At 42.9% G+C, this 14,327-nt stretch overlaps 1 protein-coding gene across 1 annotated transcript; it reads right to left on the bottom strand.

The window, feature by feature from the left end:
• Positions 1-967: 967 nt before the first annotated feature.
• On the bottom strand, positions 968-2,014 carry MOS (MOS proto-oncogene, serine/threonine kinase). Its single transcript, XM_062189887.1, has one exon. The coding sequence runs from the start codon at positions 2,012-2,014 to the stop codon at positions 968-970; it is 1,047 nt and encodes a 348-aa protein (XP_062045871.1).
• Between the last annotated feature and the right edge of the window lie 12,313 nt (positions 2,015-14,327).

Raw genomic sequence — 14,327 nt, 5'->3', positions numbered from 1 at the left:
TCTTTGGGGCTTTTTCCTCACATCATTTCATTATTTTGTCATATAATTCTGAATATAAATGCAAGATACAAGAGATTTTGCTTAGAAGTTTTAGCAAAAAATTTTCTACTAATGGCAATGTACAAGTTCTAATTTTACCTCAATCTGTGGACTTTATGTGTGAAGGTCATTGCAAATACATTCTCTAGAGGAGAGGAATAGGAACAAATTAATTTTTTTTTTTTTACAGCTTTTAACTGGGGCGGGCATTTACTGTAGCAGTAAAGACGCCAGGTAACATGCCTGAGCCCCACATCACATATCTGGCTGAGACTCCCAGCCTCAGGTCCGACTCCGCCTTTCCACTAATGCAGAGCCTGGGAGGCAGACAGCTCAAGTAACTAGGATGCCGGGACTGAGTTCCCAGCTCCCTACTACCTTGTGCAGGCATTTGGGGGAGTGAATCAACAGATGGGAGCGTTCTCTCTCACTCTCTCTTTTCAACACCCCCAGCCCTCGAATTTAAGAAAGAAAGCATTTAAAAAATATTTTACTGATTTGGTAGGTAACCTGATTTGTAAGTGATCTGTTAATAGTTTGGATGTAGGTGGTAGAGATGGACCATATGGTGTGAATTTCAGAAAATGTTGGCATTTCTGCAATGGAATCCTGTTTTAGACAAAATATTTTTATCAATAACAAATTTGAATATATGTTATTTATCAATAACAAATTTGAACATATGGAATAGTTCAAATAAGCACTGGACCTATGGAGAGAAAACTAAAGTATGAGGTAAGTTAGCAACAACACTAAACATGTAGCTTTTGCCATTTGTCATAGAAAAGGCATTTGAGACTCAAGTTTTCAGTAACTTTATTTTTAAAAAAAAAAAATCCATGCTACGAATATGTTTTCTTCTACAACTCCACTTCCTTAAAAGTAGATAGAAACAAAGACAAAAGCTTATCTTGAAACGGGTCGGGAGTCAGGTGAACTCCGTGGTTAAGGATTTAAGGTCCACCAGCAGGCGGTCCGCACTGGGCCTCTGCAAAGCACTGGCCCTCCAGCCGCTCTCGATGATGTCCCCAAGCCTTTGTCCGGGCACAGTGTCCCTGAAGACAGCCGCACAGAGAGACGGGCGGAGGTTGTAGGCCACCACCGCGTACAGCACGTACTGACGCTCCCCGGAGTAGGGCACCTCCTTGGTGGCCATCTGCCAGAGAGTGATGGCAAAAGAGTAGATGTCGGCCTTGGGCGTGGCAGCCTCTCCTTTCAGGATCTCGGGGGCTCTGTGCGTGTATGTGCCTCCCAGGTGGTAAGGGGGACAGCACCTCTGATCTTCCAGCCTCTCCGAACAACCGAAGTCACCGATCTTACAGACATCTCGCTCGCTGATCAAAATGTTCGCGGGCTTCAGGTCCAGGTGCACAATGCTTTGTGAGTGAAGGAAAAGCAGACCGTTGACGACATCTAGGGAGTACTGCAGACACTTGCCCAAACTTAACTGCTCCCCAGCGCCATGGTGGGGCGCCCCCGGCTCCTCCGCAGCCAGGCCAGGAGCCCCGTAGATGACTTGGTGCAATGTGACGTCGCCGCCAAACTCCATGATGATGGTCCCTAGGCTGTTAGAGCCTGCGGGCGTGCGCGTGCTGGCAGCCACCACTCGCACGATGTTGTCATGGCGTAGCCTTGCGATGTTCAGTTCAGCCCAGAAACTCCGCTGGGATGCTCGCAGGTTCTTGGTGCACCTGTTCACTTGCTTTATGGCCACAGGGACGCCACGGTAAGTCGCCTTGTACACGGAGCCAAACCCTCCGGTTCCCAACCGCCGTAGCAAGCACACCTGCTCCCAGTCGATAGAGCACCAGGCCAGCCGGCGAGGCAGCCGAGGGGCCCGAGGAGGAGTGGCCCCCAGGAAGAGCTTCCCCGCCTTCCCGGGGAGCTCCGAAGGACTGCTGCACGGCCGCGAGTCCACCGACGGGGACAACTCACTGGCAGCAAGGCAGCGGCGCAGGATGAGAGGCGAGGGCATGGTGCGCGCTCCCCAAGGAGAGCCCCAGGCCAAGGTGAGTGAAAAGATCAGGAAAAACCGCAGGAGTTAGGAAACATGAAGGACCACTCCTTCACACCACCCCATTCCTTTTTCTCCTCTTCCTTCGTCTTCTCCAAATGAGCTACATCTGTGCTTCTCGCTCAGCAAGGGTCTATCAGATGCCGGGCAGGCAGAGAGTTTTTCCTTCCACACTTAAAGTGAATTCTCGTCAAAATAAGCTCTCCTCGGATAAACAGCGTTAGTTTGTCCCAGAACTCACCTTACTTACACAGCGATCTTTCATAGAAAGGGGCTTTTTTTTTTCAAGACTGGTCCAATGCGCGTTCTTGGACCAAAGAGATCACAAAAATACAATGTAATTGTTTCACACTTTGCAGGCTATAATGATTGTGAGGGTTACTCTCCAGCTGCATTAAATCACTTCCAGCAGTTATTGGCTGCAAGAGTTGAGCAAGGAACAGCAGAGGTTTGTTTAACCTGTTTCAGAGATAATTAGGTGCAACATTCATATAGCTAACTAAATTGCAACCTTAAAGGAATCACTCCAAATAGAATTACACAGAGGTCAAAACACATACCTCCTCGATTCATCAAGGCAAAGAATTCTCTGCCTCTCCGTTCAGCTTACACAGCAGATTAGCAAGACTCCTTAACGTCACATTGACTTCCTAACCATCCTTCCTTTCCACAGCAATTGGATTCACCTGGCAAACTCACACATAAGACTCGGCAGCAAATGAGCTGAAGTACTGAAGCGGAATTAGGGGAGAGGGAAAAACAAAAGTGATTCTGAGCCATGGTCAGAGCTTTAAATAATAACAGAGATGGGGGAATTGTAGAAGTGGAAAAATCTGAAAAAATAAAAATGGCACAAGAAACCATGAATTCTTTCTTTCTGGTTCTTATAACACAAATTAACATTCACATCTTTGGAAAAAAAGAACAATATTACCCCATTTGTTGAAAAGACACCTAATAATGTAGCATCTACATTTGTAAATACTCGAATGGTAAAGTTTCCATATTTTAAAGCATCAATAAACACGTAGGTGACTCAGAAACACATTTTAATGACAGGTATATGCTTCTGAAGTATACTGGTTCTGAGAAGTAAGTAAATACAAACCATTGACATAAGCAATTTTATGTCTGTAGGGTCCTAGAAAAAGGATTTCCATTCTATGCTCCCTGTGTGGCTTAGCATGCAATCCTGTGTATAATAGTTAACCTGTTTGAGCCTCAAGATTTTCATGTAGGAAACTAGGGGGGCTGGCACTGTGGCGTAGTGGGTAAAGCCACCACCTGCATTGCCAACATCCCATATGGACACTGGTTCGAGTCCCGGCTGCTCCTCTTCCGATCCAGCTCTCTGCTATGGCTTGGGAAAGCAATAAAGGTTGGCCCAAGTCCTTGGGCCCCTGCACCTTCATGGGAGACCTGGAGGAGGCTCCTGGCTCTGGGCTTCGGATTGCCATGGCCATTTGGGGAGTGAACAAGTGGATGGAGGACCTCTCTCTGCCTCTGCCTTTGCCTCTCTGTAACTCTGCCTTTCAAATAAATAAAGAAAAAAGAAAAAGAAATTAAGCTAGGGATTGGCATTTGGTACACATCATTTGAGATGTGCTCCATCTGATACAGGAGTGCCTGAGTTCCAGTCCCCCCCTCATTTTTTTTTTTAAGATTTATTTATTTATTTGACTGGCAGAGATGCAGAGGCAAAGAGAGGGAGAGAGAGAGAGAGAGAGAGAGAGAGAGAGGTCTTCCATCCACTGGTTCACTCCCCAAATGGCCACAATGGCCACAGCTGGGCTGATTTGAAGCCAGGAGCTTCCTCTGGGTCTCCCATGCAGGTACAGGGGCCCAAGGACCTGGATCATATTCTATTGCTTTCCCAAGCCATAGTAGAGATCTGGGTCAGAAGTAGAGTAGCCAAGACTCCAACTGGCACCCATATGGGATGCCGGCACTGCAGACGGCAGCTTCACCTGCTATGCCACAGTGCCAGCCCCCCACCCTCTTCTGAACTGCAGCTTCCTGCTAATGTGCACTTTGGGAGGTAGCCGTGATGGCTCAAATTCTTGAGTCCCTGTCATCTACATGGGAGATGCAGATGACTTCAAGGCTCCTGACTTTGGTCTGGTCCAGCCCTGTTAGTTGCAGGCATTTGGTAGAATGGAACCATGAATGGAAGATCTCTCTTCGCCTGTCTGTCTCTATCCCTGTCTCTGTCTCTCTGCGTATCAAATAAATATAAATAAAATGTAAAAAGAAATTAGGATAATAATAATGATTAAAGTAATCACTACTCTGGAAAAAAAGTAGGGCAATCCTGTTCAGATTAACAGCAACAAAAATCTTAAAAAATGTAACATACGAGAAGGTGGCGTGTAGCTCAGCAGATACCCACAATCCACATCAGAGTGATAGTTTCAATCCCAGCCTCTCTGCTTCCAATCAAGCTCCTTGCTAACACTTCTGGAAAATCAGCAGACAGCGGCCCAAGTGTTTGGGCCCCTGCCACTCAGATGGGAGATTCAGATGGGGTTCCAGGCTCCTGACTTTGGCCTGCCCCAGCTCTGGCCATTGTGGCCATTTGGGGAGTGAACCAGCAGATGGAAGATCTCTCTCTCCCTGTCTCTGTGTTATTCTGCCATTCACATAAATTTAAAAAAAAATACATTAAAAAAACTTATAAACTATGGGGAACAAGTGTGTAGCCTAATGGTTAAGCTGCATTTAAGATGTCTACGTCTGCTATGGGAGTGCCTGACTTCAGGTTCCTGCTGATGTGGACTCTGAGAGGTAGCAGGGGATGGGTCAAGTAACTGGGTTCCTGCTACCTCTGTGTGTGACCTGGACTGACTTTCTGGCTTCTGACGTCAACCTGGCCCAGTCCTAGTGGTTTCAGGAACTTGGGGGATGAATCAATGGGATCTCTCCTTTTCTCTCTGCCTCTCAAATATGGAATATTTTAGTACAAATGGAGTTGTGTATAAATCTGTCAAACCCCAAATATTAAAGGATGGCAATGAAAACAGAAAAATAAGAGAGTAATAAAATTGTAGTTTCTAATAAGATCTTTGTTGCAAAGTTTGCTCAATAGCCATCACACAGTCAGAATGTTAATTTATGTCTCCAAAATTATTACAGATAAGGAGCGCTGTGAATAGTAGCAGTGTAAGAGGGACAGAGGAGTGCCTTAACTCTTAAGTATTATAAATACTTGTTATTATGTATTTTCTTTTAACGTAATCATGTAAACAATTCATTTTCTTTTTCTTTTTTTTCATTTTTGACAGGCAGAGTGGACAGTGAGAGAGAGAGACAGAGAGAAAGGTCTTCCTTTGCCGTTGATTCACCCTCCAGTGGCCGCCGCGGCTGGCGCGCTGCGCTGACCCAAAGCCAGGAGCCAGGTGCTTCTCCTGGTCTCCCATGGGGTGCAGGGCCCAAGGACTTGGGTCATCCTCCACTGCACTCCCGGGCCACAGCAGAGAGCTGGCCTGGAAGAGGGGCAACCGCGACAGAATCTGGCACCCCGACCGGGACTAGAACCTGGGGTGCCGGCACCGCTAGGCGGAGGATTAGCCTGTTGAGCCACGGCGCCGGCCCCAACAATTCATTTTCTAAAGTTAATTTTATAATTGACACCAAAAATAAAGTATTAATGAAAATGTGGTACTTAGTGTATTCACAAACCCCGAATTCATTAGATCCATAATCTGCCAATCTGTGCAATAATATTTCATTGAATATTGAAGGGATATTATATTGAAGGGATATTATAAAAAAGGGATATTGAGTATCCCTTTTATGATAGCCTTTGTTTCCTCTAAGATACTTCTCTTACTCCACAAACTGCAGTTACCCAGAGAGCAAGCTTTAGCTCCCTTATAGAATTTTTTCTCTCCAGAGAGTAGCACAATACCTAACATATAAGTACTTATTATGTCCTTAAATTTGAGTTTAATGCTGTGTTTCAAAAATAATTTTATTTTAGTTATTTATTTTTTTAAAAAGATTTATTTATTTATTTGAATGTCAGAGTTACACAGAGAGAAGGAGAGGCAGAGAGAGAGAGGTCTTCCATCCACTTGTTCACTCCCCAATTTCCCCAATTGGACACAATAGCTGGAGCTACGCTGTTCCAAAGCCAGGAGTCAGGAGCTTTTTCTGAGTCTCCCATGTGGGTGCAGGGGCCCAAGGACTTGGGCCATCTTGTACTGCTTTCCCAAGCCATAGCAGAGAGCTGGATCAGAAGAGGAGCAGCCAGGTCTCGGACTGGCACCCAAATGGGATGCTGGCACTACAGGTGGTGGCCCTTAGTTATTTCAAAGTCACAGAGAGAGGCACGGGAGGTGTAGGGACAGGGGGAAGAGAGAGAAAGACACTCCCACTTACTAGTTCGCTTTCCAAATGCCCACAACAGCTGGGTTTGGGACAGGCTGGAGCCAGGTGCCTGGGAGTCTATCCTGCTCTCTCAGGTGGGTGATAGGGACCCAGCTACTGGGCCATCACCTGCTGCCTCCTAGGGTGCACACTAGCAGGAAGCAGGAATCAGAAGCAGAACTGAGACAAACCCAGGCACTTTGATATGGAATGTGCAGGGGCCTTAACTGCTAAGCCATTCACCACCCTAATCCTACTTTCGTTACTAATATACGTGGACTGTATTACATGTTGGATCCCAGAAACGGATTATGGCAGAGAATGAGGGTAAAGAGCAAAGGCTCTGGGGCCAGCTGGCTGGGGTTTCTTTGCAGCCCAGTGCCTCAATTTTCTCAACTGCAGAGCCAGAGAAACATGCCCAGGGCAGGACGACGGTGAAGATGAAGTTCATCTTCTGATTTACAGTAGTCAACATGTAAGTGCTAATTATTATTTATGAAACTCATTTTTAAAATAGTATGTATGGGTTCATACCCATAGGAAACACAAATGTGTTCATATTGGTTTAAAAATACCCTGCTAGGACTGAAGGAACTTATTCCATTGTAAGTCAAATTAATTTAAAGCTTAACTTGAGCATTTTTCTGCTGGTAAGTTTTGAAGTTAGATACAAAGCTCAGTGGGGTGGGTGTTTGTTCCAGTGGGTAACTCGCCTCCTGGGCTGCCTGCATCCCGCTCAAACTCCGGCTCCCGAAAGATGGCGGAATAGGCAGGGAGTGCACTTTTAGTCCGGGAGAGAGACAGGTTAATATAAGTGGAGATACTGCAGGGTCAAGGAAGAGTAGGGGATGAAACAGCATAGGAAACTCTTCCGGAACTAGTGATTCACAGTGGACCTGTGTGGAGAGCGTGGGAGCCCAAGTTCGGGACACCAGCGGCAGACTCAACACACCAGCGCTGGAACGCGAGGTGAGCCGAACCACAATAGCCCGAGACACCAGCGGGCAAGCGGAAAGAGGAGACTAGAGGGAACGAGGCTTGAAACTCCGTGGGGAAAAATTCACCAGGCTAACTAGAAGAGAGAGAGGAAAAAAATTTAAAAAGTGACCGATACGGACACAAGTTTCTCTCTCTCCGCTCACCTCTCAAAGGCGAGCAAGACAGAGCAGGCACCATTTTGGATATACGTCATAAGCAGGGCGACCTCAGGTCTGCACCAGCCCTGAGCCTAGCAGAAAAACCTGACTCTGGGGGGAGGGGTGAAATAACAGGAGATTAGCATCTAACTTGGCAACCCAGTGGGAGACTGCAGGAGAATTGGAGCCCACACTGAGGGCAGCAGAGATTCCCTGTGTGGTCCTTGGGAAAGAGCTTCTGATCTCTGGCTCCTGTGGGTATATCATTTGCCTGCTAACTACCTCCAATTACGTTCAGCTGTGCGGAATTACTTCCCTTTTGAATCAAAAAAGAGAGAGATTTACCACACCTAACCTGGGAGTGTCATCTTTGACACACCCTCAACCCTGAGGAACCAATCACAGCTCTCAGTCCACATTCATCTCAAGCCTCTAAGGCTCCACTGAAAGCAGACAGTCCACTTAATATAGAGCCATAGTGTAACAAGAAAAAACACCACAGTGAAGAAACCAAATATCTCCAACATGCCAAACAACAAACGCAAAAACCAAGCTAACAAGAACAAGGAAGAAACTATGACACCCCCAAATGAAAAAGACACCCCAATTCAAGATTATGAAGATGAGGAGATTGAAGAAATGCAAGAAGCAGATCTCAAAAAATTGATAAGAACATTAAGAAGTTCTCAAAAACAAATTCTTGAACTACAGAAATCTTTAATGGACAAGATAGAAAATCTCTCTCATGAAAATGAAATATTAAGGAGGAATCAAAATGAAATGAAACAACTAGTGGAACAAGAAACTGTGATAGTGACGAGAAATCATAATGAAATGAAGAATTCAATAGATCAAATGACAAACACATTAGAGAGCCTTAAAAACAGAATGGGCGAAGCAGAAGAGAGAATATCAGACTTAGAAGACAGAGAACAGGAAAGGAAACAATCAAATCAAAGAAAAGAAGAAGAAATCAGAAATCTAAAAAATACTGTCAGGAATCTACAGGATACTCTTAAAAAACCCAACATTCGGGTTCTAGGAGTACCTGAAGGCATGGAGAGAGAGAGGATTAGAAGGCCTTTTGAGTGAGATACTAGCAGAAAATTTCCCAGGTTTGGAGAAAGACAGAGACATCCTAATACAGGAAGCTCATACAACCCCTAATAAACATGACCAAAAGAGATCCTCACCACGACACGTCGTAATCAAACTCACCACAGTGAAACACAAAGAAAAGATCCTAAAATGTGCAAGAGAGAAACGCCAGATTACTCTCAGAGGATCTCCAATTAGACTCACAGCTGACTTCTCTTCAGAAACCCTACAAGCTAGGAGAGAATGGCGAGACATAGCCCAGGTGCTAAGAGAGAAAAACTGCCAGCCCAGAATATTATATCCTGCAAAGCTCTCATTTATGAATGAAGGTGAAATAAAGACCTTTCACAGCAAACAGAAATTGCAAGAATTTGTCGCCACTCGTCCAGCCCTGCAAAAGATGCTTAAAGATGTGTTACATACAGAAACACAGAAACACGGTCACCAATATGAAAGAAGGTAAAGGTAGGAAACCTTACACCAAATGATCACAGGAATCTCAAACCATATATTAGAAAGTATCTTTGGCTATTGGCAGGGCAAAGTTATTCCTTCTCAATAGTCACATTGAATGTTAATGGCTTGAACTGTCCACTTAAAAGACACCGATTGGCTGATTGGGTTAAGGAACAAAACCCATCCTTTTGCTGCTTACAAGAAACCCATCTATTCAACAATGATCCATACAGGCTGAGAGTGAAAGGCTGGAAAAAGATATACCATGCCAACAGAAATGAAAAGAGAGCGGGCGTAGCCATCTTAATATCGGACAACATAAACTTTACCACAAAAACTGTTAGGAGAGACAAAGAGGGGCACTATATAATGATTAAGGGATCCATTCAACAGGAAGATATAACGATTATCAATGTATATGCACCTAATTACAGGGCACCAGCTTATTTAAAAGACTTGTTAAGGGACTTAAAGGGAGACTTAGACCCCAACACAATAGTACTGGGGGACTTCAACACTCCACTCTCAGAGATAGACAGATCAACAGAACAGAAGATCAACAAGGAGACAGTAGATTTAAATGACACTATAGCCCAAATGGATCTAACAGATATCTACAGAACATTTCATCCTACATGTAAGGACTTCACATTCTTCTCAGCAGTATATGGAACCCTCTCTAGGATTGACCACATACTAGGCCATAAAGCAAGTCTCAGCAAATTCAAAAGAATTAGAATCATACCATGCAGCTTCTCAGACCACAAAGGAATGAAATTGGAAATTGGCAACTCAGGAATCCCTAGAGCACGTGCAAACACATGGAGATTGAACAACATGCTCCTGAATGAACAATGGGTCATAGAAGAAATTAAAAGAGAAATCAAAAATTTTCTGGAAGTAAATGAGGATAACAGCACAACATACCAAAACCTATGGGATACAACAAAAGCAGTGTTAAGAGGAAAGTTTATATCAATAGGTGCGTACATCAAGAAATTGGAAAGGCACCAAATAGATGAGCTTTCAAGTCATCTCAAGGATCTAGAAAATCTGCAGCAAACCAAACCCAAACCCAGTAGGAAAAGAGAAATAATTAAAATCAAAGAAGAAATCAACAGGATTGAATCCAAAAAAACATTACAAAAAAATCAGCCAAACGAGGAGCTGGTTTTTTGAAAAAATAAACAAAATTGACACCCCATTGGCCCAACTAACTAAAAAAGAAGAGAAAAGACCCAAATCAATAGGATCAGAGATGAAATGGGAAACGTAACAACAGACGCCGCAGAAATAAAAAGAATCATCAGAAATTACTACAAGGATGTGTATGCCAGCAAACAGGGAAATCTATCAGAAATGGACAGATTCTTGGACACATACAACCTCCCTAAATTGAGCCAGGAAGACATAGAAAACCTAAACAGACCAATAACTGACACAGAAATTGAAACAGTAATAAAGGCCCTCCCAACAAAGAAAAGCCCAGGGCCAGATGGATTCACTGCTGAGTTCTACCAGACATTTAGAGAAGAACTAACTCCAATTCTTCTCAAACTATTCAGAGCAATCGAAAAAGAGGGAATCCTCCCAAATTCTTTCTATGAAGCCACCATCACCTTAATTCCTAAGCCAGAAAGAGATGCAACATTGAAAGAGAATTACAGACCAATATCCCTGATGAACATAGATGCAAAAATCCTCAATAAAATTCTGGCCAATAGAATGCAACAACACATCAGAAAGATCATCCACCCAGACCAAGTGGGATTCATCCCCGGTATGCAGGGATGGTTCAACATTCGCAAAACAATCAACGTAATACACTACATTAACAGACTGCAGAAGAAAAACCATATGATTCTCTCAATAGACGCAGAGAAAGCATTTGATAAAATACAACACCCTTTCATGATGAAAACTCTAAGCAAACTGGGTATGGAAGGAACATTCCTTAATACAATCAAAGCAATATATGAAAAACCCACGGCCAACATCCTATTGAATGGGGAAAAGTTGGAAGCATTTCCACTGAAATCTGGTACCAGACAGGGATGCCCTCTCTCACCACTGCTATTCAATATAGTTCTGGAAGTTTTGGCCAGAGCTATTAGGCAAGAAAAAGAAATTAAAGGGATACAAATCGGGAAGGACGAACTCAAACTATCCCTCTTTGCAGATGATATGATTCTTTATTTAGGGGACCCAAAGAACTCTACTAAAAGACTGCTGGAACTCATCGAAGAGTTTGGCAAAGTAGCAGGATATAAAATCAATGCACAAAAATCAACAGCCTTTGTATACACAGGCAATGCCACGGCTGAGAAAGAACTTCTAAAATCAATCCCATTCACAATAGCTACAAAAACAATCAAATACCTTGGAATAAACTTAACCAAAGACGTTAAAGATCTCTACGATGAAAACTACAAAACCTTACAGAAAGAAATAGAAGAGGATACCAAAAAATGGAGAAATCTTCCATGCTCATGGATTGGAAGAATCAATATCATCAAAATGTCTATTCTCCCAAAAGCAATTTATACATTCAATGCAATACCCATCAAGATCCCGAAGACCTTCTTCTCAGATCTGGAAAAAATGATGCTGAAATTCATATGGAGACACAGAAGACCTCGAATAGCCAAAGCAATCCTGTACAACAAAAAGCCGGAGGCATCACAATACTTGATTTCAGGACATACTACAGGGCAGTTGTTATCAAAACAGCATGGTACTGGTACAGAAACAGATGGATAGACCAATGGAACAGAATAGAAACACCAGAAATCAATCCAAACATCTACAGCCAACTTATATTTGACCAAAGATCCAAATCTAATCCCTGGAATAAGGACAGTCTATTCAATAAATGGTGCTGGGAAAATTGGATTTCCATGTGCAGAAGCTTGAAGCAAGACCCATACCTATCACCTTACACAAAAATTCACTCAACATGGATTAAAGACTTAAATCTACGACCCGAAACCATCAAATTATTAGAGAGCATTGGAGAAACCCTGCAAGATATAGGCACAGGCAAAGACTTCCTGGAAAATACTCCAATAGCACAGGCAGTCAAAACCAAAATTAACATTTGGGATTGTATCAAATTGAGAAGTTTCTGTATTTCAAAAGAAACAGTCAGGAAAGTGAAGAGGCAACCAACAGAATGGGAAAAAATATTCGCAAACTATACTACAGATAAAGGATTGATAACCAGAATCTACAAAGAAATCAAGAAAATCCACAACAACAAAACAAACAACCCACTTAAGAGATGGGCCAAGGACCTCAATAGACATTTTTCAAAAGAGGAAATCCAAATGGCCAACAGACACATGAAAAAATGTTCAAGATCACTAGCAATCAGAGAAATGCAAATCAAAACCACAATGAGGTTCCATCTCACCCCGGTGAGAATGGCTCACATTCAGAAATCTACCAACAACAGATGCTGGAGAGGATGTGGGGAAAAAGGGACACTAACCCACTGTTGGTGGGAATGCAAACTGGTCAGGCCACTATGGAAGTCAGTCTGGAGATTCCTCAGAAACCTGAACATAACCCTACCATACAACCCAGCCATCCCACTCCTTGGAATTTACCCAAAGGAAATTAATTTGGCAAATAAAAAAGCCATCTGCACATTAATGTTTATTGTAGCTCAATTCACAATAGCTAAGACCTGGAACCAACCCAAATGCCCATCAACAGTAGACTGGATAAAGAAATTATGGGACATGTACTCCATAGAATACTATACAGCAGTAAGAAACAACGAAACCCAGTCATTTGCAACAAGATGGAGCAATCTGGAAAACATCATGCTGAGTGAATTAAGCCAGTCCCAAAGAGAAAAATATCATTTGTTTTCCCTGATCGGTGACAACTGAGCGCCAAAGGGGAAACCTGTTAAGTGAAATGGACACTATAAGCAACAATGAACTGATCAGCTCCTGTCCTGACTTTAGATGTACAATGTAATACTTTATCCATTTTAGTATTTGTTGTTGTTGTTGTTGTTCTAGTACTATTGGTTGAACTCAGTAATTAACACACAATTATTCTTAGGTGTTTAAATTTTAACTGAAAAGTGATCCCTGTTAAATCTAAGAGTGGAAAAAGAGAGGGAGGAGATGAACAATTTGGAACATGCTCAATCGGACTGGCCGCAAATGGTCGAGTTAGAAATGTGCCAGGGGATTCCAACACAATCCCATCAAGATGGCATGTACCAATGCCATCGCACTAGTCCAAGTGATCAATTTCAGCTCACAATTGATAGCTCTGATAGGTCTAAGAGTCAAAGAGATCACACAAACAAGACAAGTATCTGCTAATACTAACTGATAGAATCAAAAAGGGAGAGAAAGATCCAACATGGGAAGTGGGATACACAGCAGACTCATAGAATGGCAGATGTCCTAAACAACACTCTGGCCTCAGAATCAGCCCTCAAGGCATTCGGATCTGGCGGAAGAGCCCATGAGAGTATAGCAGGTATGGAAAGCCAAGATATCATGGAAAAAAAAAAAAAGACCTAAATGAATGATCTCTGTGAGTGAGATCCCAGTGGAAAGAACGGGGCCATCAAAGAAGGAGGTACCCTTCTCTGAAGGGAGGAGAGAACTTCCACTTTGACTATGACCCTGTCGGAATAAGATCAAAGTCAGCGAACTCTAAAGGCTTCCATAGCCCTGGCAACTCATGACTAGAGCCTAGGGAGATTACTGACGCCATGAACAGGAGTGTCAAATTGTTAAGTCAGCAACAGGAGTCACTGTGTACTTACACCCCATGTGGGATCTGTCCCTAATGTGTCGTCTAAAGCGAAGTGATGCTATAACTAGTACTGAAACAGTATTTTTACACTTTGTGTTTCTGTGTGGGCACAAACTGATGAGGTCTTTACTAATTATATATTGAAGTGATCTTCTGTATACAAAGAGAATTGGAAATGAAAAAAAAAAAAAAACAACAACCTGGTGTTAAAATGGAAATGGCATAGAAAATTAAGTAATTTGAAAAAAAAATTATGTAGGTTCTCTGTCTTTAATGTGCTGTACATTGCTATTTAATGCTATAATTAGTAATCCAATGGTAGTTTTTTTCAATTTATGTTGCTATATGGGCAAAATGTTGAAATCTTTACCTAATATATACTAAACTGATCTTCTGTATACAAAGAGAATTGAAAATGAATCTTTACATGA

This window comes from Lepus europaeus, chromosome 4 (genome assembly GCF_033115175.1).
Source record: "Lepus europaeus isolate LE1 chromosome 4, mLepTim1.pri, whole genome shotgun sequence".
NCBI lineage: Eukaryota > Metazoa > Chordata > Mammalia > Lagomorpha > Leporidae > Lepus > Lepus europaeus.
Note: the sequence above shows the minus strand (reverse complement) of the source record. Positions and strands in the feature narration are given on the sequence as shown.